Here is a 24426-nt window from a genome sequence, read left to right as displayed (position 1 = left end):
AAGTAAATGACCTCGAATGCGTCTAAAATAGCTCGACGTCAGAAAGTCAATCGTGAGCGTTTTGGGAACATCATATCAAAGATGATACAATGATTATCATGATATGGTATATGAATCTGATACAATGAATGTTACTACTTTTGGTAATATATTTGTATATATTATGGTATAATTTTCTTAGAGGTTTTGTCGTGTGACTGCTACTGTACGCGTGGCCAGAGCTTAGTCTAGCTTTTCGACAATTTCCGCGCCCATCACTGCTTCTGTAAATGTAATTGGTGTCCGTTTGCAAAACATGTATGAGCGACAGAACTTGGGCAAGCCCCACTGCTGAAGACTGGTCTAATAAAGTGTCGAGGAACGGAGAATGCGGCAAAAATGCGCTTGCTGCCCTAATGATTCCTGGAAATCGTGTCGAAACGTCAAGCGCATGCGACAAGCCACAGAAGGTTACGCATGTCGCAGCTCAACGGAAATTTTTAAATTATAATATACAATATAGCTGGGGTTCTAAATGGTAAAATAACAATATGGTTATTAGGCACGCCGAAGTGGAGGGCTACGGAATTTTCGGCTGTGAAGTTTTCTTTAACTCGCGCTGACATCGCACAGAACACGGGTTTCTACCAATTTGCCTCCACCGATATGCCACTGCCAAGGCCGGTGTCGAACCCCCCACTTTCGGTCAGTAGCCCAGTGCCGTGACCGTAGTATCACCGTGGCGGACCAACTTTAAAGGAGAATACGCTGAATTTAAAAGAACTTTCTGTACGTTGCGCCTTTCTGTAGATTTCATATAAATTCAGTGTATACCATCTGTGCCATGTGCTACATAGCTTATCTGCTCATCCACACTAACAAAGTGGAGTGGCTCCATGCTAAAACAAGTGGTCAAACAACGGCGCCCCGAATTCTAAACGTTTACGTAATAATTTGCTTTGTTTTCCAGGAAGCGTTCCAAACTGAAGGCACTTAAATGGAAAATTTCGAAACAGCTTGAAGAGCTTCCTTTAGAACACACAGTACTTTACACATTGCACTCATTACCTTAGAACACACAAAAGAGAGGAACATATTCGGGTGGTGATGCTAATTTCAAATAAAACACGACTTCTTGGTGATATCAACGACGGGCATACGCCTCACGGTGTCCCAAGTAATTTATATTGCACAATAGGGTCATTCACTTAGTACTCAGGTATTTCGTTTAGGTGTAGTTTTGCAACGAAATATTCTATTAAAATGCAGTTTCCGGCAGAACATTGCGCAAAGAAGAAAATTTCATGACCAAGGCACTTTTTGGGTGGGCGATGCAGAAACAAATTATAAATAAGAAAGAAAGCAAGAAATCACTAAGGACTTTACAAGGATTGATGCCTGGCGCCTATAAAACGTTGTTAAAAACTGATTGACATGTGGTATATATACCAAACGTGATTAGTAAAGATATGTGACAATTATAATGGTTGTTAAGATGTTTATTTGCCGGCACTCAGCGATAATACTTAACGGCGACAGTCAGGCTCTCAGCGCGAGCAGCGTTCTTTCAGGAGAAGCCAAAGAGGACGACCCACTAGAAGGCGCTCGAAAGCACAACCCATTGCTATGTTTCAAGGCTTTGCTACAATTACGCCGGCTACGAAAAGGGAGCCGCCCGGCGACCTAACAGCTTGCTCAGCTTGCTTGTCACTATGAGCGGGTCCTAGTTGGCCTTGAGGCGCTCCATGTTGAAAATCTCGCGCCGTGGACGGTACGTCTCTGAAGATGATTCGATGGGTTTGATCAGGCAGTTGACCGGGAATGTGCGCTCGACGACACGGTAGGGGCCTTCATATTTCTGCCGTAATTTTGAAGAGAGGTCGGTTGCAGTTGTAGGGACCGAGAGCCATACGAGCGCTCTAGGGAGGTGCGTGGAGTGGTGCCATCACGAATGCTCTTCTGCCGCTCTTGTTCATGCGTCGAAAAGGTCTTGGTAATCTCGCGACGCTCTTCAGCAAGCCTGGTTGTGTCAGAAACAGGCGCACGCTCAGATGTATCCGGCTTGTATGGAAGTATCGTGTCGACGATGGTGTGTGACGGGTGCCTTCCGTACAGTAAGAAGGGTAAAAACCAGTAGCGCTCTGAGGGACGGTGTTATAGGCGTAGGTGACGAAGGGCAGAATGGCGTCCCAATTCGTATGATCGGAGGCGAGGTACATAGAGAGCATGTCGCCGAGCGTGCTGTTTAAGCGTTCGGTTGCACTCTTTGAGAAGGGCCTCGACGAATTTCTAAAAGAAGACACAGCCTCGATCTTAAGACGTTCCTGGGGTAGACCGTGAGGCAGTATCAATCGGTGTAGCAGGAAGGAGGCAATATCGCGCGCTGAAGCTGCTGGAACGGCGGTGGTTTCGGCGTACCGCGTTAGATGGTCAAGAGCGACGATGGCCCAGCGGTTACCAGCCGACGTCAGAGAAAGTGGTCCATACAAATGGGCGCCCCAACGCCCAAACGGATGGTTAGGGCAAGGTAATGGTTGTAGACCAGCTAGGTTTTCGGCGTTGGCAATCGAGGCGGGAGCGAACGAACTTCAGCACGTAGCGGTACATCCCTCGACAAAAGTATCGTTGTCGAAGGCGCTGGTAACCTTTGGATACCCCAGAGTGCGCGCATTGCGGATCAGAGTGGAAGGACTCGCATATCTCAGAACGCAGACTGCGGGGTATCACAAGTAGCCACTGGCGGCCGTCAGCGTTGTAATTGCGTCGGTGGAGTAGGTCGTCCCGAATGGCGAAATGGTGGGCTTGATGACGCCACGCGCAAGTGGATGGTGTCCCACGGATCAGTGAGCAAGTCCATCAGCGAGGCGCTCGATTTATCCGTGCGCTCTTCCGTAGCGATGGTGGGAACGTCGATGGAAGAAACAGCAAAGATACTGAGCCGGGTTCATGGTCGCCAGGCAAGGGGGGGCGCGAGAGGGCATCGGCGTTAGCATGCTAGCGTCCGTTGCGGTACAGCACACGGATATCGTAGTCTTGCAGGCGATGTGCCCAACGGGCGAGACGGGCTCAGGGATCCTTCAATGACGACAGCCAGCATTGTGCATGATTATCAGCGATGAAATCAAATGGGCGACCATACAAGTAAGGTCGGAACTTTGTAACGACCCAGATGATCGCCAGGCACTCTTTTTCCATGACGGTGTAATTTGTCTCGGTTCCTGCAAGCGCACGGCTTGGGTATGCCACGACATATTCGGGGAACCCTGGTTTGCGCTGCGCGAGAACAGCGTCGCGGCCTATACCGCTGGCGTCCGTATGTATCTCCGTTAGGGCTGGAGGGTCGTAGTGGCGTAGTATGGGTAGAGACGTCAACAAATGACGGAGCTTTGCGAACGCATTGTCGCACTCGGGCGACCACGAATTGAAGGGCCCGTTACTTCCAAGGAGCTTCGTCAGCGTCGATATGATGGTGGCAATGTTTCGTATGAAGCGTCGAAAATATGTACACAGTCCTACGAAACTGCGTATTTCATTGACGGACGTAGGTTAGGGAAATTCGGCCATGGCCCGAAGCTTGGCTGGATCGGAAAGGATTCCGTCCTTGAACATGACGTAGCCTTTTTTTTCTGGGGTTTAACGTCCCAAAACCACGATATGATTATGAGAGACGCCGTAGTAGAGGGCTCCGGAAATTTAGACCATCTGGGGTTCTTTAACGTGCACCTAAATCTAAGTACACGGGCCTCAAACATTTTCGCCTCCATCGAAAATGCAGCCGCCGCGGCCGGGATTCGATCCCGCGACCTTCGGATTAGCAGTCGAGCGCCATAACCACTAGACCACCGTGGCGGGGCCTAGGATTGTCAGCTGCCGTGCAGCAAAGCGGCACTCCTTCAGATTCAGTTGGAGGCAGGCGTTGGTCAAACGTGTCAGCAGTCGAAAAAACGTGTCAGCAGTGCAGCGCCATAAGCACTAGACCACCGCGGTGGGTTGAAGTTAACCTAGCGGTCCTCGGCAGCTGACGCGAAAGTCGCGGGTTTGGTCCTGGTGGTTGTATTTCGGTGGAGGCGAAATGCTAGAGTTCCGTGTACATAGATTCAGGTGTACGTGAAAGAAACCAGGGTGGTCGAAATTTTGGGACCCCTCCACTACGGCGCGCCTCATTATCATACCGTGATCGCGGCGCGTAAAACCCCAGATATTATTATTTTACCCACTGGTGGTATCCAATAGTATACGCATTGCTTCACCAAGTGTGGCGCAGGCTTTCACCTGCAAGTGTCACAGGATCTGTAACACGCTGCCTAATTTCTTTCTTTTTTGGGGGAACCCAAGCGCAGAAATGTAGGTCTGTCTGTGTGTCTGTCTGTCACACGATTCAGCAACATGACCAAAGTTTAAGCACTTGCTGAACGCCCAGCCATCTTGAACTGGTAGCTGCGTGTATACTTTGGAACATTGTCGGGGAAAAAGCAAATATTACGCATATCTGAGGCGCAACATGAATAGTTAAGTATTAGGTGGTGTGTTCCTTTACTAGAAAATACACTGATACGTAATTTAAAGACCTTAGTTCTTAGGCTGCGCTGAAACGGCGCAGAAACGCCGTGCAGAAAAAGAAAAACTGCCGGCAGAAGACTATTTTTTCAGTCGATTATGTATGCCGACAGAACCATCTCCCCATACATTTAAATATTAACTCTTGCAATGTTTACATAATAAAAATACAATAATAGCGAGCTGCCACGTGTACACTGTAAATAATTCAGGCAAAAGTCTTAGTTGCCTCATCAAATGCGAAAATGGACGCTGGCGTGAACACGAGTGACACACAAAATCATCATCACGTAATGACGTCACCTTGTGACGCCATCATGAAGCAACAGATCGTAGTCACATCGCATGACGTGATCACATGACATAGTCGCTTGGTCAATGGTGGGCTGATCACGGAGGCAGTGCAAGACCAGGTTATGAGCAGAAAGCTTGCAATGCCTCCGATACAGGAGGTATTGCAAAATCCCGTTAGGCGCAGAAAGCGCAGAATGCGAGCCGTGGTGTACGAATTTAAAGGTGGACGAAATTGCGGGGCGCGCTTCTACTTATACTTACGTGCATGAGAAACGTACCCCTAGCGGACAAAGTGAATTCGTATATTAGAATACGCAGAGTGTATTTACTCTACAATACGCAGAGTGCATTTGTTCCCGAGCGCAAGATCTCAGAAGCTAATAAACTTCTGAAAATCACGTTTTTATCGTTTGCCATGATTTCATTTTCGGTTTGCCTGGCGAGATTATTTTTTTATTGCGATGAATACATTTATATAAATGAATATCGCGCCGGAACGACTTCACGCATGGTAGCCGTGCCAATAATATTCGTATTGCCTTCACGAAGGAAATACTCATTCCTATATCATTAGTGGTCATAAGTGTTAGTTACAGTTACATTGGTTGTCCACGTGTACGAATTCTATGCGTCTTTAAAATTAGCGTTCACTGAAGAGTCACTGCGTCTGGAGGTACCGCCTTCGCCTTTAAAAGACGGTAGCATGGAAGAAGTGTGCTTCAGAGAAACATACAAGGTATTTTAACAACTTTAGTAGCTCTAGTAATGATCTCGCTAATAATGTGCGATTAACCTTTCGAACATTTTCGAAAACAATTTGGAGACGATGGCGGAGAGTACGCGGGCGTGTCTATGTATAGTAGCGCTTGATGTCTAATCAAACGCATTGATGTCTAATGCATTTCATTAGTTGTAACAAAGTTATAAATTGACTACACGTATGTATTTAATCGATGTTATTTCCTGAGCGAGTAGCTGCTACCCTCTCACCCCTCCAAATCACCTCGCGTACATCTTCTGAGTGAGCTAATTATAATGAATAACGAAAAAAGAAATTATGAAGACGCCCACTGTCGATTTTATGTAAGCAATGTTTGTAAATTGTAGTCGTTGTAACTCTATCTGTAATCGCTTTATTTCTATCAGTGTAAAAGGCCACGCTATATCATAAGTGGATGATCGCACCTTTGAACCTGACCAGGATGAAAAGAACTTGATAGTGGATTCCATGAGGTTGTCCAACAAAGAACGAAGAAGAATGGTTTATGTATTCAAGGTTACTGCGACACGAAAATCGGCAAACAAGAAACTCCAGGTCTTGGAGGTCGATCTCCATGTGGGTCCTCGCAATTAATCCTGCAATCACACGGTCAACCTTTGTTTGACCACCAAACGGTTTTACATGTACCTGTTCGTGCAAGGTGAAGCCACGTCACCTGAACGTCGGCAGGCGGTCATTATAGAATTAAAATAGACGATATATTAGCAATTACCAGAAGGAGAAAGCTCGTTAATCATCTGTAGAAAATACTCACTGGGACGACTTGTGGTACAGAACATAGGCGTGCACACGGGTGAGGGGGTGGGGCGCTTTCCCCCTAATAACCTAGCCTAGTAGCAACAAATGTTGACACAAAGTTATTGACACGAATGCTGACACAACACAACATTGCGTGCTACTACGGTTAGAGGGTGGCCGCAAACTCTGCTCCACACTTTTAGTTATTTGGACCTGGTCGTCATTTTTCCAAGAGCCGGGTTATGGCAACCCAGGCTTTTGACGGTAATGGCGGCCGCAGGCCTTTGATGTTGCATTCCGAGAACTGTTCCCATATTTGCAACCGGATAGCCAGGGACCAAGGGCAGGCTATCGTGAGAAGCACGTCGTCACGTCATTTTCATTTTTTTAATCCACTCTATAGCATGTTGTCTCTTGGGCTGGACCAAAATACCTTAGGGATACCACATGGTCGCCGCCCGAAATAAAATTCCCTGTTTGTATCGGGTTGCATGAACACCCGATGGGCTTTGGAACATATAAAATATATTTTTAAGGAGAAAACCGAGAAGAACATCCCGAAAAAGCAAGAGAAACGAATATTCTGGAGCCCTCGTGCTATCGGGAAAATTGGGGTAAGTAAAGCTTAAGCCTTCGTGCTTCAAGGCAGCAACTGCCTCAAACTCTTCTTCAAGTATCCCTTATTTTGCAAGTCTTGAAGCCTTGAAGTCATTAAAGGTACTTTTCTTCAAATCTGCTTTATTTAACAAGTCTTGAAGCCTTAAAGTCTGCTTCAAGGCAGTCTTGAACTCTGCCTTGTTGTGCAAGTCGTCAAGCCCTAAAATCTTCTTCAAGGCAGACTTCTCTTCAAGCTCGCCTTCGTTTGTAATTCTGGAAGCTTTCCAGTTTTTCTCAAGGCAATGGCTGCCATGAAGAAGTAAGGCCACTTGCCGAAACGTTGGCGCCAGCGATGTCCCGTGTTTAAGGATGTTTCATATATTCATTAATACAGCACAGCCTCGTTGATGCGTTTCTGCGACAAAAAAAACGAGGTGAAAAAGAACATAGTATACGGAAAAACGTACAAACCAAATTCGCTAAAACATCGCGCAGTTTCGCTTCATAAAAATATCGCGATCGTTAGCACCGGGAAATCGTAAGAAATGGGTACGCATCACCGAGGGTCCACTCAAAATGACTCAGCCCGTCATTGTGCGCCCTCTTACCATTATGGTCTATGTTGCATATCGTCGCAGAGTCAACCAACTGGGATAGAAAGCCAGAAGAAAATGATAATACTACTACGCCCACACGGAAAGGTATTTGTGCAGAATGTGCAGCATGCTGCTGTTGCTAAGAGACGTTGCACGAGAATAGCGTTAGCAGAATGAATATGAAGAGAACTGTGCTCTGGCAAAGTTTTTATCAGTCGCATGCGTATATTTGTTCTATGTTCTCGCAATGGTGCACATAGAGAATGAAAACTGAGAAGACAACATGCCAGATCTCGGATGGTTTAATTGATGTGAAGTGAAGCCTCATCTAGCCGTGCATGCACAAAGCGATGCTGCGTGCCCGCTAGGCTGCGCTCGTGGCGCTTGAAAGCGCAATTCCCCGCGTTCATACTGAAGAAACATCGGAGTAGAACTACCGAGTTGTTGAATTTAAGCATCGGCACAGTTCATACCAGAGCGCACGAATATGGCCGACGAAGAGAAAGAGGGAAGAAGGCGAGACAATATTTGGAGATCTTATTTAGAGGACAGCTCCAACGAAGTGCCGGCAATAAACCCGGCAAGCACGGCTCAGGGAACCAACAGGTGGGTTTATTATGAACATTTCTTGCTGATTATGGGTGCTATGCAGGATGGCCCGAGTTCGGCGAAACTCGGGATCTTTCCGAACTCTGGCGACACCCCCTATTGTACGAGCTAATAGTACGAGAAGGTGTAATCCATGCCTCAGCGCGCGCTCCGTTCCATTAGTTGCGATGGAACGCGGTGTCACGTCAAGGGCGGTCGAGAGGGTTGCGTGGTGTCTTCATACTAGAGGCATCTTCTTTCATTTTTTTGTCGTTCCACTGATGGCAGAAGTGCACTCACGCAGGAAAAGCGGCAGAAAGTTCTACTAACTATATTTCTTATGCGTGCGCGGGTCGTTTGAATCCGCTTTCAAGCATTTAATGTCTGCACTAACTATCCTTTAAAATAATCGGCACTGTGACCTCCGAGATTGGTTCGGACCGAGCGCTTTACAACGCCGCGGCTAGAGCTAATCGCCGAGGCCACGTGTATAATCGCCATGGTCGCCCTCTACATTCTAGCGCGTTGCTCAGCCGGCGTGCGCCCTCTTCGTCCTCTTATTAATCGTCTGCTCGCTCCCGGAGCAGGTGCGGCCGGCTGCTTAGCTGATTGGCTGGGCGGTATACCTAGCTAAGTCAGGACATGCTATGACGAAGCTGATTAAGCGAAATCATGCTAAGGCCGAGCTAACTAAGCCACGTCTTACTAAGGCCATGCTAATGAACCGTGTAAAGCTAAGAACAAACTAAGTCAGACCACGCTAGTGACATGACGATAATTAGGAGTGTGCAAATAAAACCAGTATAATAAAGACCTTACGCACCGAGATCGTGTTAATCATTATATGCTAATTAGGATTATGCGAATTACCTCTGTTATATTCAGAACCTTGTGAATTAAGCCTGAATTATTAATGTCGTGGTATTAAAACATTAGCAATCAAGACAGGACTATTCATTATCATGTTAGTTAAGGCCGAGCTAATTCGGGTCATGCTAATTGACACGACGCTAATAGACCTTTTTCAAGCACACGAGCGCCACCAACGGGCACGCAAGCGCTCATGGGAAATGTGTGTACGCCGCAGTAGCCGCCGCGACGAGCGCGCGCGGGCCTCGCGCTGTAGATTTCCGCTTGCGCCGTGCCACGACTTCTTAGACACAGTGAATTTGGCAAGGTGCAACATGTTACTGCGCAATTCAATCACGAACTTCAGTGCTTAGCTGCGACGGCCTCTGCACGATTTGCATATCTCCCACTGTTGGACCAGTTGAGCTAGAGTTACTGTATATGCTACCTTTAAGCATATACAGTAACACTAAGTTGAGCGGCTCAGAAGCATCACCTTTTATTTATTTTTTTTGGCCCCATTGCGCCTTACGGCATAAATAAAAAAAATACAGCTCGGTTGCCTATGAAGTGCAGGAGCGGTCTATGATTCGCGGATGCATTTGGAATCAACGTCCATCGACACTGTCGACGACTACAGTGTGAGGTTCTGATATTTAAAGAGTATACTAGAAAGTGTAGTCGGCATTTGGGGAAATGAGATACATTCATTGTGTCGCTTGCACCGTATATGTAACGAACGATTCCAACATGTAGTTATAGCACCAACAAAGGTTAGTACCTTTGTTGGTGGTATAACTACATGTTGGAATAATACTTAGAGCGAAAAAGGAAAGGAGCAGTACAAGGAAGGAAATGCACAAACCAGCGCTCACACACAACTGAAAGTTTATCCGCGATGCGCAGCGCCTATAGGGGCGCCACTGAAAGCCGCGTAGCGGCGGCCGTTGGAACCGCTGGTGGGTCGCGTAGAGACGCTTCATTTGCGCGCGTGTGATTTGCCGCTTGTGCGCGTCCCAGATAATTACTTTTGCGGCGATAGTGTGCGCAAAGGAGCCGCGCTTTATAATAGTGGACATGTGTCCGATGTCAAAGCTGTGTGGGACGACAATGTACGTCACCATACGCGCCAAGTGTTTGCCACAGACAAGCGTCAACAAGCTTCCCGACGAAGTGGAGCTCATCGTAAGAACACCGCCTTCGTTATAACGTCGCGATCAATAATGCCTGCATGCGTTGACGCGTGAACCAACGTTTTTTCTCGACACAGTAGCTTCGTTTACGTGCCATGTGTTTATATAGTAGATTTTGAGGGAGCGCTGTCGCACCGGCGTATATATTTCACAGCGTCGGCCACGTGAAGGGTCAGCGTTGGTAAAACTTTGAAACCAGCACGATAAACTTGTGAAAAAATAAACGATAAGCTTGCCATCATCGGTGCAGAAGCGCACAGCGTTCTGCACCGATGATCGCATTCCAGTGCCATCAATAGAATGCAGCCGATTTCGTACAGCACACGTGTGATTCCACGGCGCTTTTTTAAAGGAGCCGTCACGTGCCCTACATTCTCTCGCATTGCGCTTCGCGCCATTCGTTTTTCAAGTGAGCCAAGGTATCGCGTCTTATAAGTAATAACAACCTCATGTGAATTGTAGTGTCTACAATGCAGGCGAGGCGATCAAGTGTAAACGTAGTAGCGTTCGCTGAAAACATAGCGACAAAAAAGAAGAAATAAAAACACGGTAATCGTTCTAACACTGCCGTAAACAAGCGCGATTGCTTAGCTTCTACGTAGTACAGAAGCAATCCACCGCCGCCGTCGCTTTCGCTCATGAAACTACCACCGGAAACCTGTAGATGTGCGTTCCTGGCGATTTTTGTGTTTGAGCAGCCGACAACGCAGCAGGTATTTTTCGACATCGCTGAGGCCCGCCAGAATCGTTAAATCACGATGAAAAACACATCCATCCGTGCACTCGCGTATAGACGCTCACGGGAACACTGCTCGCCGGGCCCCGCGAGCGCTTCCGAGCCATGGCGGCAGATGGCGTCGGCGGCGCTTTGCGCATCGCCTATTGCACGCGTGAAAAACAAAAGCATTAAAAAATGGGAGTGCGTCGCGCGTGTCATAAATAGGTACGAAAAGTCAAACAACCAAGGCGTGTGCTTACAGTCGATTAATAAAGTAGAATTCCTTGTCTTGTAACGAATGAGAAGGTTGACTGACACAAAGTGTGGCGTTATTTGTGACATGATATGCCACCGAAATTTCTGGCGTTGTCTGATTAGGTTGATGGTACAAAATTACTGTGCTTTCGAAGATGGGATTACATTTTCATGACTGACATAGAGAGGCGAGATGAGACGGCTCCATTAAATGAATTTCGATGCTCGCTGAGGCGCGTATTAATACATCGACCAGTCTGGGTGATGTACAGTGGCCCATTTTTTTAACCTGAACGCGCGAGCATCGACCGCCAAGTTGATAAGCGCCGTACAACGGAGTGCAGCGGCGAAATGGAGAATACGCGCATGCGCGCAATGAGCAGTCTTGGACAGCTGCCGTCTGCGGAAAAGCCTAGCCGACGGCAGTTGCCCACGACTGCTCATAGCGCGCATGCGCGTATTCTCGTTCATTTCGCCGCTGCACTCCGTTGTACGGCGCTTATCACCTGGTTAAAAAAATGGGCGGCTGTACATGTGGAGACAAGAAAGAGAAATTTGCGGTTAACTCCTACACAATTTACAAAACAATAGGCATGCCTCTGACCACATTTTTCTTTACCAACCGCAGACCCCTGCGACCTTAATGCGACTGAGCTTATTTGGGGCGGCAAACACAACCTTCACCCCCACATCGCTTCCCTACGTTCTTCAGGCCATATGCGACTGAAGAATTTCTTATAAATACGTGGAATAACTGCAGTATTTCTAGTTTCTTCATTATTTACGGATGGAGAACGTCCGTGTTAATCTTTCTTTGCCATGCGAACAGATTTTCGCGAACCGATACAACAATACGCAGGATATCCCGCCTCTTTGATCACTTTGCAGCTGGAAACTGCTGCTCATCTTATGTGCGCAAGTTTCAATGCCTTGCGTAATCATGACATCACAATTCTTCGTTTAACAACATTCGAATGCGCCGACGCGAAGTTGAACACCGATTTCACTGAACGCGGGCTATAGTGCCCGCGAACATGCTCCGCAGGGAAACTTAAAAGCATGTATCAAGAAACTGCAAATTATCAGAGCAAGACATCTCGCAAGTGTATTCTAGTCCAATCCCTTTTTCTTTAAACACGTTTAGGATGTGCTCACTTCTTTGTACAGCTCATGACTTGTCAATTAAAATAATATAATCATCTGTATACCTGAATACTGTAACGCTGTAACACCTCTCTACAGTTCGGTTAAACCCTATCACGAGCCACTATGGCATTAAATGGCGTAGTGGCTTGTGAACAAGTAATCATTGAATAAATACGAATTCGATGTTCCAGCTCACATTGCTCACGATAGCACGTTTTTACTGCATGTATACCGGCACGTGATAACTCGCATGCCGCTTAACTGCTACATCTGGTATACATCCGCTCGGTAATATAGCTACACTGACTGCATCATTTCTTTCGCATTTCATGCGTAGAGATACATGCAGGTGCGTTCAGACGTGTAGTATTTAGGATTTAATAATAGTCAACCAGCGGCGACGCGTTTTCTTTTTTCGTTTGGTGCTCCCACGGTGCCAACGAGCAGCGAGCGACGGAACAGCCGGCGGGCTCGCCGTGCCCACTTTTCCCATAGTGCTTCGCGCGCCCTCGGGGGGTTCTGGGATTGCTTGAAAAAGGTCTATTGGGAGCACGTTAAATGAAACCAAGCTAATTAGGAACTTCCTCACCAAGTACGCGGCAATTATGATCACTCTAATTAGCATTACGCTAAGTACATTCGTGCTAATGAGGACTTTGATAATGAAGTTAGAGTGTTGTCGTGTTAATTAATACATTACCAATTCAGACAAATATTCACTGCCGTGTTAATTAAGGCCTAGCTAATCAATAGCACGAATATTGAGACCGATCTGACACGGTCATTAGTCCGAAGCAGGCCAAGCATACTGAGTAGACGAGCCACTTAATAAGCTCGAAGAAGCTAGGTGACCACAAGTTTCTTCGATGGCCCCAGCCTTGCACAAGTCGTGCAAGCTGACCAAATTATTTTGTACGAAAAGAAGCTACTGAGTAGCGTCCACTGCATGAAACACTTGACAGGCCCACCGGCACTATGACAGTCTCGAGTTGAACTGGGGCCTTTTCAGAATCAACGAGTTTGTGCCCGAGTTCGCACGTCAATCAATTTGAATGACAGACGCCCGCGGCGAAGCTCGTGTCCGTCCATCGCGTTTGCTCTTGCGGATTAGCAGTACCCACGGCGCAACGCCAGCGAGCGGCACGCTTACTCTATCAGCTTAATCGCACATACCATGCACACACGCACGAAGAACTAAAGGTTATATCATTACGTGGCTACGATGTCCCGCATTCAACTTCGCCGCGCTCACGATGTACCGTTCACAGCCACGAAGCAAGCGCCCCTGGTGGGGTTTGCGGCGAGAAATATTATTTGCTTGTTTGTGGAGACCTTGTTTCTACCGATTAGTTACAATAGAAAAATCTTCAGACGTGTAATGTAAGTATAACAGTAACATGTCCATTTATTTATCTCTAATATTCCAGAGAAGCGAAACGAGCTGCACCAGACTGCTGCGTGTGCGCCCGTGTTGCCTTCGAGAGTGGAAATTTCCATGCTGCAGGTGGAACGAAATAATTCACCGAAAGAGGACAAACGCCCACTAACATGCCCATGGAAGGCGCGATGATCAGTTGGCAAAAAGATAGCGGGACAATCACGCTGACGTCGCTACACTGTCAGAATCTTGACTGAGTGGCGGCGCTGCCGCGTTCGCACGCGGCTTTCCTTTGAAAACCGCTGCAAATGCCGCACATGCGTAAGTGACGCCATGCTCGTACTTGTAGCAGTTTTTATCAACGCTGCTATCGCGTGCTCCGCACTGTCTTCCTGTCATGACCGCCGTAATGCGAGCTCGGAGCAAACTCGTGTGCCCGAAAAGCTCGGGCCATCCTGCATAGCACCCTATGTCGAGGAAGGGCACACCGTAGAGAGCATAATAACCATCATTGTCGCTTGGTTGCTTAGGCTCCTTCAAAGATAGTGATCCCTTGAATTGCATGAAACCAGGCCCCACGAACGCCTACGTTCGAGTGCAGCTACCAGAAACCCAAGGCAAGGATTACGGTCGCCTATATTTATTTTTTTGGCTTAGTGTCCTTCGTCTCTTGTCTTCACGTCTCTTCACACCTTGAATCTAAAGCTGCGCTAGGGGGCTTCAGGTGCTCGGGAATTCTGTGAGAGCAGGACAACACCTGCACCACGAATGCGCCTACAGCGTTATAATTGAATAGAAGCGAATACAGCAAGGAAATGAGCCAAGCCACGATGTGTTCGTCAATCAAGGTTGTGTAGTACATAAGCATTAATCAACCTTCTCTTGATATCATCGGCGCCTAAGTGGCAGCGGTGCCATCTTTGTCTAATAATTTCTTAGAGTAGGTTTTGTTTCATTGCTCTTTGCCGTCATTTTATAAATATCGCCTCTGCATCATGCAATCAGTTCAACATTTAGTAAATCAACAGAAGAGCGAAAGTTTTCAATTCTTCTGCACTTCAGCAACCCATTGGAATGACATTAAGGGCAATATCGCTTGATTTTGCAACCATGGATAAGTTCGCGAACAAACGCGAACTATTTTTGGGTCAGTGAAATCGTGATATCATAAACATTTTAGTTCGTGAAGTCCTCTGGTATAGCTTCGTTTTTCTTTCTCTCAATAGTGACCTTTTTCTTTATTATTCCGGCTGATTCTCTGTTATAAACACAGATTATCATACCTATTAACTTCTCGTCTGCTCTCTACGATAGGCTCCCATTTATCGCTCTGTACTCATTGTTTCGTTTAAATTTGTACCACCCGCTGCGGTGGTCTAGTGGTTATGGTGCTCGACTGCTGAGCCGACGGTCTCTGGTTCGAATACCGGCTGCGGCGGATGCATCTTAGATCGAGGCGAAAATGCTTGAGGCCCGTGTATCTAGGTTTAGGTGCACGTTAACGAACTCCACGTGGTCGAAATTTCCAGAGCCCTCCACTAGGGCGTCGTTAAACGTCGACAATGAAATGAAATAAATTTGCACCGTGCTTGCTACGTTACCCAATGCTGACACGTGGTTGTGACGTTGAAGAAGGCAGCAGTCGGCGTGATTAAGACGAAACTCTTTATTTGGGTGAACTTCCGCCCGGGGAAATAAAAGTCAATCTACAAGCAACACACGCTTTACACTGACAGCCGCGAACAAACCTTCAGCCGTCGGTAATCTGATCATTAGAGACCGGATTTTAGGCAAATGCCTATTTTGTTCCTTGCGCTCCTATCGCGTCATTTTGATATATGAGCATGAATTAGAGATTAAGAAGGGCTTTTATAGTGTTTTTATAGTGCCTATAAGTGCCTATTTTTGGCGTTCGTGCCTGAATGCTCATAAATGACTATGCAATATCGCGATATAATCTACACATCGTGTAAATATTTCTCTACTGAGATGCAAATGCAATTTTGAAATGTATCTCTAGGCATGAATACATGTACTCAAAAGTATCCCTGAGATACTATCGCGACACTGCCCAGCCCTTCGGCTGAGTTGAGTTATGGGGTCGACTTGGGGGCCCCCTTTGAACGATTGAAGGGTGTCCGCCCCCTGCCCACCCTGTGCTCATGTCTGTCGACCGCCATCTCAGCTGCGCTAAAAATACGTAATGGCGCGGTTTCAAAAGAACGTCGGCGAAGTCTTTAGTATATATGCACGTAATACTCTTTCCTCTACTTCCGTTATTGTAAATGAAAAAAAAAATTCATACGCTGTTACGTGGGCATGCGAACACTTTGAAATGTTTTCTACAGGGACGAAGTTTCATGTCCATACTGGCCTCAGACCTCTGATTCTACTGCTAGGATATCGAGAGCTAGACATAATTCCACCAGGAATTCAGAATTTCAAGCTGAGACTCATGCGTTTCCACTACTCCATTAAGCATGTTCCGGGATAACAGATGTGGACTTCAGACGCACTCTCCAGAGCCCCAGTAGAACCTGCAGACAACCTCAAAGAAACCAACAGCCTCAAAGAAATTGAGATTGCACAGAGATGGCCCAGTGTGCAGACAAGTAAAAGAGTATTGCACTAAATGCTGGCCAGGCAACCACAGAATTTCACCTGACATTGCTCGTGCTTCAAATACAGAAATAGCCCCATGGTGAACAACAATTTACTAGTGAAAGACGACAGGTTCATCATTCCAAAGACACTACGGAAGAAAGTGCTTTGCTAAATCCACGCGGGACATAAAGGGGTGTCAAAGTGCACAGGAAAGGCGGAACTGTTACTGCGGTGACCCGTGGCCCAGGCTAAGCGTTCGAATTCAAGAGATTGTTGCAAACCGCACTACCTGCATTCAAGAACGGACTCCAAGAGTGGAGCTCAGGATTGAGCGCGTTCTGCCAGATTACCTATGGCAAAAAGTTTCTGCTGACCTGTTTGAAATGAAAGGCAAACAATATAGTGTCGTCGCAGGCTACTATTGACGTTATATAGAAGTATGGCATCAGCGGGACATGACTACGGATACGGTGATGGTTCTGTTAAAATCATTGTGCTGGTATTTCCATCGGCATTCTGGTATTTCCATCGCGGAATACCAGAGTCATTTAGGTCAGAAAACGGACCTGAATTGAGCCCTGGGAAGTTTGCGAAGTTGACAATGGAATGCCTAATAAAGCCTGTCACGAGCAGTCCGCCCTCTCACAAGAGCAACGGTTAAGCAAGAAGAATGGTGAAAGTTGCCCAAGACATGCTCAAAAAAGCTGAATACCCAAATTTAGGACTACTCATCTGCTTTAATAAAAAAGACTATGTGGGGCGCTTTAATTGAGGGCGCGACATAGCGTACATAGAGTCCTCATTCTCTGCGCTTATGCCTCGTTCCTTGTCGAACCAAGTGTAATGCAAGTTACGACACACGCAGGCGCGGAGGAATGCACACCTGCTCACCTGTGCAGGACGTTCCCCCTCCTCCTCTTCGGGGAATGCCAGCCCGGTCACAAAATGGCAAACTGTAGGCCAGAAAATTAGGATGTCACTGAACTACCTTCAATCTTTGGGCTAAATTGCTATTACCTGTACCTAAAAAAGTTTGCATTACTATATCGTAAACCATGGTAGTGCACCCATTTTTACGAATACATTATTTTTTTGCCTGCAGGACTCCTACCGGCGCAATGAATGCCCAACGCACCGCGCCCTACAGCGCACACTTCCCCTACTGTATGTATGAAAACTACTTTAGTCACAAGTACAGCACGAAAATAGAATTCCAGTTGCATGCGACTGATGAATTTTTTACACATGCAATTGTATGGCTCAGTTTCAGTCCGCGTAGTCTATAGATTACAGGTTGAAGGAGCGTCGTGATCTACTTTTGCTCCATGCCTGCCCAATTAGTGCTGTAGCTTGCTAATGATGCATCAAAAACGGCCCGTCGAAATCTCTCTCCTAGTCCGGTGCAGCGAATTGCATAACTGTTAAAATTCGGGCCCGAAAGCAACATTACTGATAGCTATTCCACATGACCACGTGCGTTATGAAGGGCTTCTTAATCAGGCCATCGAATTGCATTACTGGCAGCCTCGCTATAGTTACCCGTCGAACTCAATGCTCGATTGATTTGTCGAAGCCAACAGAATGGCGCTATTGGGATGTGCCTGGCTCACTGACAGTTACACACCACCCAGCATTATCATCAGTATTGGTTATGAGCTGCAGCACTGAGAAGTCTAGTGGGGTGGCAGACGTGATGAAGTATGGGAAATCACGCGGTTGCGACCGGCCTTGTCGTCTTTCTAGACTCGGTCCCTGGGCTGAAACCTAAAGCTTTCGTAGCGACAAGGAAGCGTCAGCAGAGCTATTATTGGGAGCTAAACCCTCATATACAACAATCATCAAAACGTTTTCGAAATGAATTGGGAAGGACTGCCGTGTGTCTTTGTGTGCGAACAACTATACTTTAGGTTAGCGAGAGTACTTTCGATGATATACGAAAGCGTTCGCACAGCAATATTTGCCGTTGTTGTGTGAAACATAAAATTCTGCGACGAAAATCGCACGGAACGGTCAAAAAGGTGAACCGGTATGCCACGTTCTCAAATGAAAGAGAAAAAAATAGACTGCACAGCAGAAAAGTAGGAAACGCAGCTTTGTGCTGCCTACTCTTTATTCTGCAGTCATGTTTCGCAGATGTGGAGCCGTATACCAACCTTATACTCAATCGCGCTTCCTAACTGTTATAAGAATGCAATCTGCAGGTTCTCGTTTTTTTGCGCCTTACTTTTCAAATGAACATTCCAGCCATGGCGCTTCTGTTCTGACTGCTTAGTGCAAACTATGCTAACTTTATCCTTACAATCGTGCTTTAAGACTCGACGCTCAAGTGTAACGAAGTATTGCCGCACGTTAGGGTATCAACTCCTGCGTTTGTTGAAATGCAGACGTCAACGCGACAACGGAAGCACTAGCGTCCAGCATCCTACCTCCAGCAGAAGCGGCTCGCTCCCAATACCAAGTACAAGTGGTGCATGCATGGAGCTGGCTCCTGCCATATGGCCAAACATCATCAGGTGAGCGCACGAGTGTTAGTAGTTAAATAAAGCAACTAAGAGGCAGTTCTGAATGGAAACATATGAGTGAACTATACAAAAGCTGGGTTACGGCGAACCTAGAAATAATTGCATTTCGTGGTGACCAGAGCAGACAGCACAGTACAAGAAAGAAAGACGACACAAGCACGGTTCTGGTACTGTGTTTTGTTTGCGCTGGCCATTATTCCGTTTCTTGTACTGTGTTTTGTTTTCCTTTGGGGATCATGAGTATTTTTCAACTCACCCAATTGGCTACCTTATTTCATTTCATTTATTTGTGCGTCATTCCATGCCAAATCATCCAGCATTTTTTCTACCATCACAAATATGGTTGAAAAAATGTCCACGTTTTTCTTGAAGTTCGAAACTCGTTCTGCTTGTTTATTTCTGTTGCCAAACATTTTCCCGCCTGTTTGTGAGAGTTCATGCCCACTGTCCTGGCATGCAGACGTAAAGAATAGTACTGTCTATAAAGCAACCCCATTTCCTTTTCCATTGCTTTATAGACAGTACCATGTTTGACGTCTGCATCCCAGGTCAGTGAGCATGGACTGAAGATTGCCGTTGTGAGTGCTTTATGCCGCTTGAGTTACGTCGGCGAAAAGCTGGTGGAGATACAAAAATTCAAAAAAATTTTTCTCCAGTTAAAAACATAATACCCTTTTGTAACTTCGCCAAAGTTCAGCTAATACATAGAGCTTTCAAACGAAACACAGTGCATATTTTTAGTCCGACCCCCAAGGCAAGTTTTTTGATGCTGAATACAGAGATTTCCTCAAAAAAAGTGAAATTCGCAATTTTTTTTCAGACGATCTGCTGCACCTTCAGCGACTAAATTATTTTTCTTTTGTAGTATGTCGAACAGGCCACCAGTACATAATTCATTTCTACCCTTTGAGTTTGCCTTGTTCATGTAAAAAAAATATCAAACTTTGCAACTTCATTCCATATTGCTCGTGCGAGAAGCCCTCGAAGAATCGATACACATAAATAATCATTATTTTTACAGTTACACCACTTGATTAGCTTGCCGGAAATACCATTTTATCGAGTGCATCCCATAAGCGTCCTTTGAAAAAATTGTTATTTGATGCCCTTTAGCTCAGTCGGCGCAAAACTACTGACTCACAAACAGGCGGGAAAATTTTTGGCAACAGAAATAAACGAACAGAACGAGTTTCGAACTTCAAGAAAAACGTGGAAATTTTTTCAGCCATATTTGTAATGGTCGGAAAAACGCTGGATGATTTGGCATGGAATGACCCTTATTTAAGATAACTGCAGTCCTTAGAAGGCGCAGACTGAAGGGGAAGGTGCACACAAAAAAGTACAAAGTCGAAAGCGAATTATGAACATGTCGAGAAGCACTGAAAAACATGAGAGTAAAAAATTAGGAATGTACTTTTGAAACAATATAGGAGTGAGCAAGCCTTCGAAATATTCCGTAACAGGTGTCAGTGAACACCATTTCGCAAAAGAAAGCACGAAATTTAGGAAGTAAGGGGTGCGTTTGAGATGAAAGCCGCTGTCTCCGCGCTCATGCAATGCATGCTGTAGGTGCAGCGATCTGTTCTAACGCGATAACGCTAAAGTTCTCGTTTCGCAGAAATTCCGGTGTCGGCGTCTGCGTCAGCGTCTTTGGTTGTGAGCGAAAAAAGTCAGCGTTGTTTGTGAGCGAGAAATTGAGAAATATGCAATCAAAATAAATCATAAAAATATTTGGTTCGAATGAGAATTCAAACTAGGCCTTGTGTGCGGCAAGCAGGTTGTCTACCACGGAGCCGCGCCATTGCTTGAAACTGTTTCGGAATAAAACGCGATATCAATGTCATATAGTGCGAGGAGTCTCCATGACGCATGTAATATTGGGCGCCAGGAGCGTAGAAGCGCCCAAGGCGTCTAAACACGTGGATTGCAAAACGAGTTGGTATTTTCAAAGGCCCACCCATTACAAAGCGCTCGACACATTTATTAATCATCACTAACAAAGGCATCAACAAAGTGAGCACCAGCGTAAGATCGCGTGTTGCCTTACGGACGCGCAGTGGGCCCTTCGCTGATTCGCAAAATGAAAAATTATGGCGCATTTGGGTTTTAGCAGCTGTACTTGCAGTAGGCAGTCTAGGATAGCTTGAAATGGCCAATTTTACCCGCACAGACCTTCGGTTTCCTCTCGGCACGGTTGAGGCATCTACGGAAAAGAGAAGCGGGCTTGCAATTGAGAAGGCGATGCGCACGGGTCCCGATTACGCTATCGAGCACTCTTCAAGGAGAAGCTCAATAGACCGATCTCACCGCGAGTTGCACTACACCACCGCTGCCGCAGTGCATGCCGGTACTTGTAGTACTCGGTACGTGCAGCTGCATACAGCTGGTGCAATTGCGAGCTGCATTAACGAGCTTTAGCGGCCTTATTTGGATGAATTGCGATGGTTGGGTTGACGTGCTGTGTGCTGGGATGCTACAACAGGAGCCTGAATGTATGCGACAGTCAACGAAGTCGGCCAGAGAGGCAACTACCGTGCACTTTGTTGTTCAACGTGTTTGTGAACTCCCTGTGCATGATGCATCGTGGTTTAGCAGTGCCCTATTGCGTCATAACAACCTTGCTGCGTGAACGATGGACCGATCAGCGACAGCAAAAGTTCATATAACGCGAGCGAGCTCGATCCCGTTGCCGGGGCGATCGCCCGCGGCGGTGACATGTTGCATACAACGTCCTTTCCGGGCTCAACAGAGATCGATTTATTATATGGGGAGACCTAAACCGTCCTCTCACTAAATGCGATGACGAGTGTTAAGCGTCTAGCATGAACTAGACCTGTAGTACAAGCCAAGGTTATAACTGCATGCTACATTGGCCTATGTTCAGGCGTCTGTAGCACCCTAAGATGATCCAAGAAAAAATAAGCAGAAAAGCGCATACGATTGAGGATCATAACGACTTTGTCCACAGAAAGTTTAATCGAGGTAGTTTTTGTTTTAGCCAAGAAAACATTTTTTGAAGTTTAGTCCCACCATTGCATTATTTTACTATGGGGGCAATACAAACCGACTGACTTTACTGCATAAAAAAAGAGGTAGTGTATTCGTAGCACATGGTTTTCAGTTCCTATTGTTAGTACTTTTTAATCTATATTACATATTGAAGCGCGCGAGCGAAGATTCAACGAAGAGGAGAACGAGGCCGGACTGGCTCGCGAGCGACGCCGTTGACTCTTGGCCGAGCTACACCTCTGCATTTTCCCATCTTGTAAATAAACGCTTTCCATTGTCACAATTGTGGTGGAGGTGCTGGGTAAGCCAGCTACTACCAAGTGATGCCGGAGAGACACCGTCCCCTAACGACGGAACCGCAACAATACGAGCTTCGCCGCAGCCGTCGACTAGCGGGCTTGGCACCACTACCTCAAGAAATGAGCTCTGACGGAGATAACCAGCAACCATCCGCAAGGACGTCGCCCTACCACTACAGGGAGCCGCGGAACTTCACAGGGAAACCCGGCGATTACGTGGACGAATGGCTAAGCCACTATCTGCGGGTGAGCCGATCGAATGGTTGGAATGCGGCTAGCCAGCTGTCTCACGTGGGGCTCTTCCTAGATTTCATGGCGCTGGTCTGGTTTGAGAACCACAACCTGGGACCACTTTGTAGAGGAGATTAAGAAATGCTTTGGAGACCCAGCAACGAAGAAGAAACGCGCCGAGCAGACGTTGTCGCAGAGGGCTCAAGTCACCGGTGAGACATGCAGAACCTACATTGAAGAGATCCTGAAGTTGTGCAAGTCGGTGGATGCCCACATGACGGAAGAAGAAAAAGTGGGCCATATACTCAAAGCCATCGCCGATGACGTCTACCACTTCCTCCTTGGCAAGGAGAGCCTGGAATATGTGGCCGACGTGATTAACCACTGCCGAACCTTCGAGGCCCTTAAAACTCGTCGCATCACATCGAAGTTCGGCACGTCTGGCCAACGTCACGACTGTTACCACCGTCGATGTCTGCCAAAATTCCCTGCCTGCCGACCTTTCCTCCACCATTCGTCAGATTGTGCGGGAGGAACTGCGTCGCCATGTCTCTGCACCCATGCAAGCTGGAGACCCGCAGTGTAGTGCACCGTCCGCAAGCATCAATGCTGCGAGTTTCGACGAGCGCAGCTACTCCAACCGCAGTCCACGGCTGAGGGCTCCGCCACCAACGCCTACTTACGTCGAGTCGTCTTATGCGCCCCGCAGCAGTTATAGCTACGACAGCCAACCACCTTCGTTTGTGTCCGAGTGGCAACAGTTCCCTGAGTATCCTCATCACGCCGCAGCATTCAGTGTGCCTCGGGAACGCCCCGTGTGCTACCAGTGCGGCGTTCGCGGACATATCGCCCGGTTTTGCCCATCACGACGTCGCCCACGCACGACGTTTTCTGACCGACCAGCGATGCTTCCACGGCGAAGCCAACAGCCGGATTACACCTACTGGCCTTCGGATTCAACTGCCCAGAAGCACGGGTACCGGCCGAACATCCGCAGCGACTCGCCTGCCTCTGTAAGGAGCTTGACTCCACCTACTACGCGCCAGCGACGGTCACCATCCCCCCGACCCCGGCCGCGGCTTTCATCTCCGCCACCGGGAAACTAGCCGGCGCGGCCGATGGAGGCGAGGTCGCTGGACGTACCGCTTTGCACACAAGTATGCCTCCTTCAGTTTCAATGCTTCATAACAAGGTTCACGTACTCATTGACGATATTCCCACGATGGCTCTGGTAGACACCGGTGCAACTGTTTCTGTAATGAGTTTAGTTTTCAAGAAAAGACTTGGCCGCAAGGTTATGTTTTATTGGGATAAATCTGCTACCTTTCGAGCAGTGAGCGGCACGGCTTTGTGTCCAGTAGGTGTGTGCACTGTGTCAGTCTGTGTTGCTGGCAAGGCGTTCAAGGCAGAATGCGCAGTGCTCGCTCATTCCACGCATGACGTTATCCTTGGAATTGACTTCTTGCAAGAGTGCCGTGCGACTGTGGACTGCGGGGCAGGCGAGGTTTTGTTCTCTGCGCTCGCCCAGCAGCCTCAGCGTAGCAGGACGACAACCTCGTTGTAGTTAAAGACGCTATTCTACCGGCATGGTCTACGGCCAGCGTGCTCGTTGCTGCTTCGAATGCCGACTCGAGTTTCAGTTCTCCTGACATTGTGATTGAGCCGTTGCCTTTACCTTGCGTGAAGAAAAACGTCTCTCTGCCGCGCTGCGTTGTGTCTCTTACCGAAAGAAAAGCTAAATTATGGATAGTGAACTGCTCGTCTGAGTCTGTTGTACTACCAGAGGGAATGTGCCTTGCCATGTTTGAAAGGCAGTGCAGTATCTGCATAGGAGCTCTCAGCAGTGCGGCAAATTCAGACTATGCTGATGTCTCCCGCACGGAAAAAGAATTTTATAAAATGGTTAGCAAGTCTATTCCCTCGCATAAGCGCAAAGTGTTGGTTACACTGCTGGCCAGGCACGCTAAAGTATTTGATTTTGCACAGAAGTCGCGTAGACCTGAGGCGCCCAGCACACGCACTCGTCACAAGATCGACACCGGATCTGCGCACCCCCTCCGACAGAAGCCTTATCGAGTTTCTGCGTCAGAGC

At 47.2% G+C, this 24426-nt stretch overlaps 1 protein-coding gene and 1 non-coding gene across 2 annotated transcripts in view; one reads left to right on the top strand and one right to left on the bottom strand.

Annotated features, from left to right (window-relative positions):
• Positions 1–3755: 3755 nt before the first annotated feature.
• Trnas-gcu (transfer RNA serine (anticodon GCU)) lies at positions 3756–3828 on the bottom strand. Its single transcript has one exon. It is a non-coding gene; the product is annotated as a tRNA-Ser (tRNA).
• Positions 3829–7980: 4152 nt separating this feature from the next.
• LOC125759953 (oocyte zinc finger protein XlCOF19-like) overlaps positions 7981–24426 on the top strand; it is a 101077-nt gene continuing 84631 nt past the window's right edge. The window contains exon 1 of the mRNA XM_049419493.1: positions 7981–8148. Within this exon, the coding sequence (XP_049275450.1) occupies positions 8030–8148 (119 nt within the window). The 5' untranslated portion in view covers positions 7981–8029. The remainder of the gene's footprint in view (positions 8149–24426) is intronic.

The sequence above is a fragment of the Rhipicephalus sanguineus genome, chromosome 9 (assembly GCF_013339695.2).
Source record: "Rhipicephalus sanguineus isolate Rsan-2018 chromosome 9, BIME_Rsan_1.4, whole genome shotgun sequence".
Taxonomy (NCBI): domain Eukaryota; kingdom Metazoa; phylum Arthropoda; class Arachnida; order Ixodida; family Ixodidae; genus Rhipicephalus; species Rhipicephalus sanguineus.
Note: the sequence above shows the minus strand (reverse complement) of the source record. Positions and strands in the feature narration are given on the sequence as shown.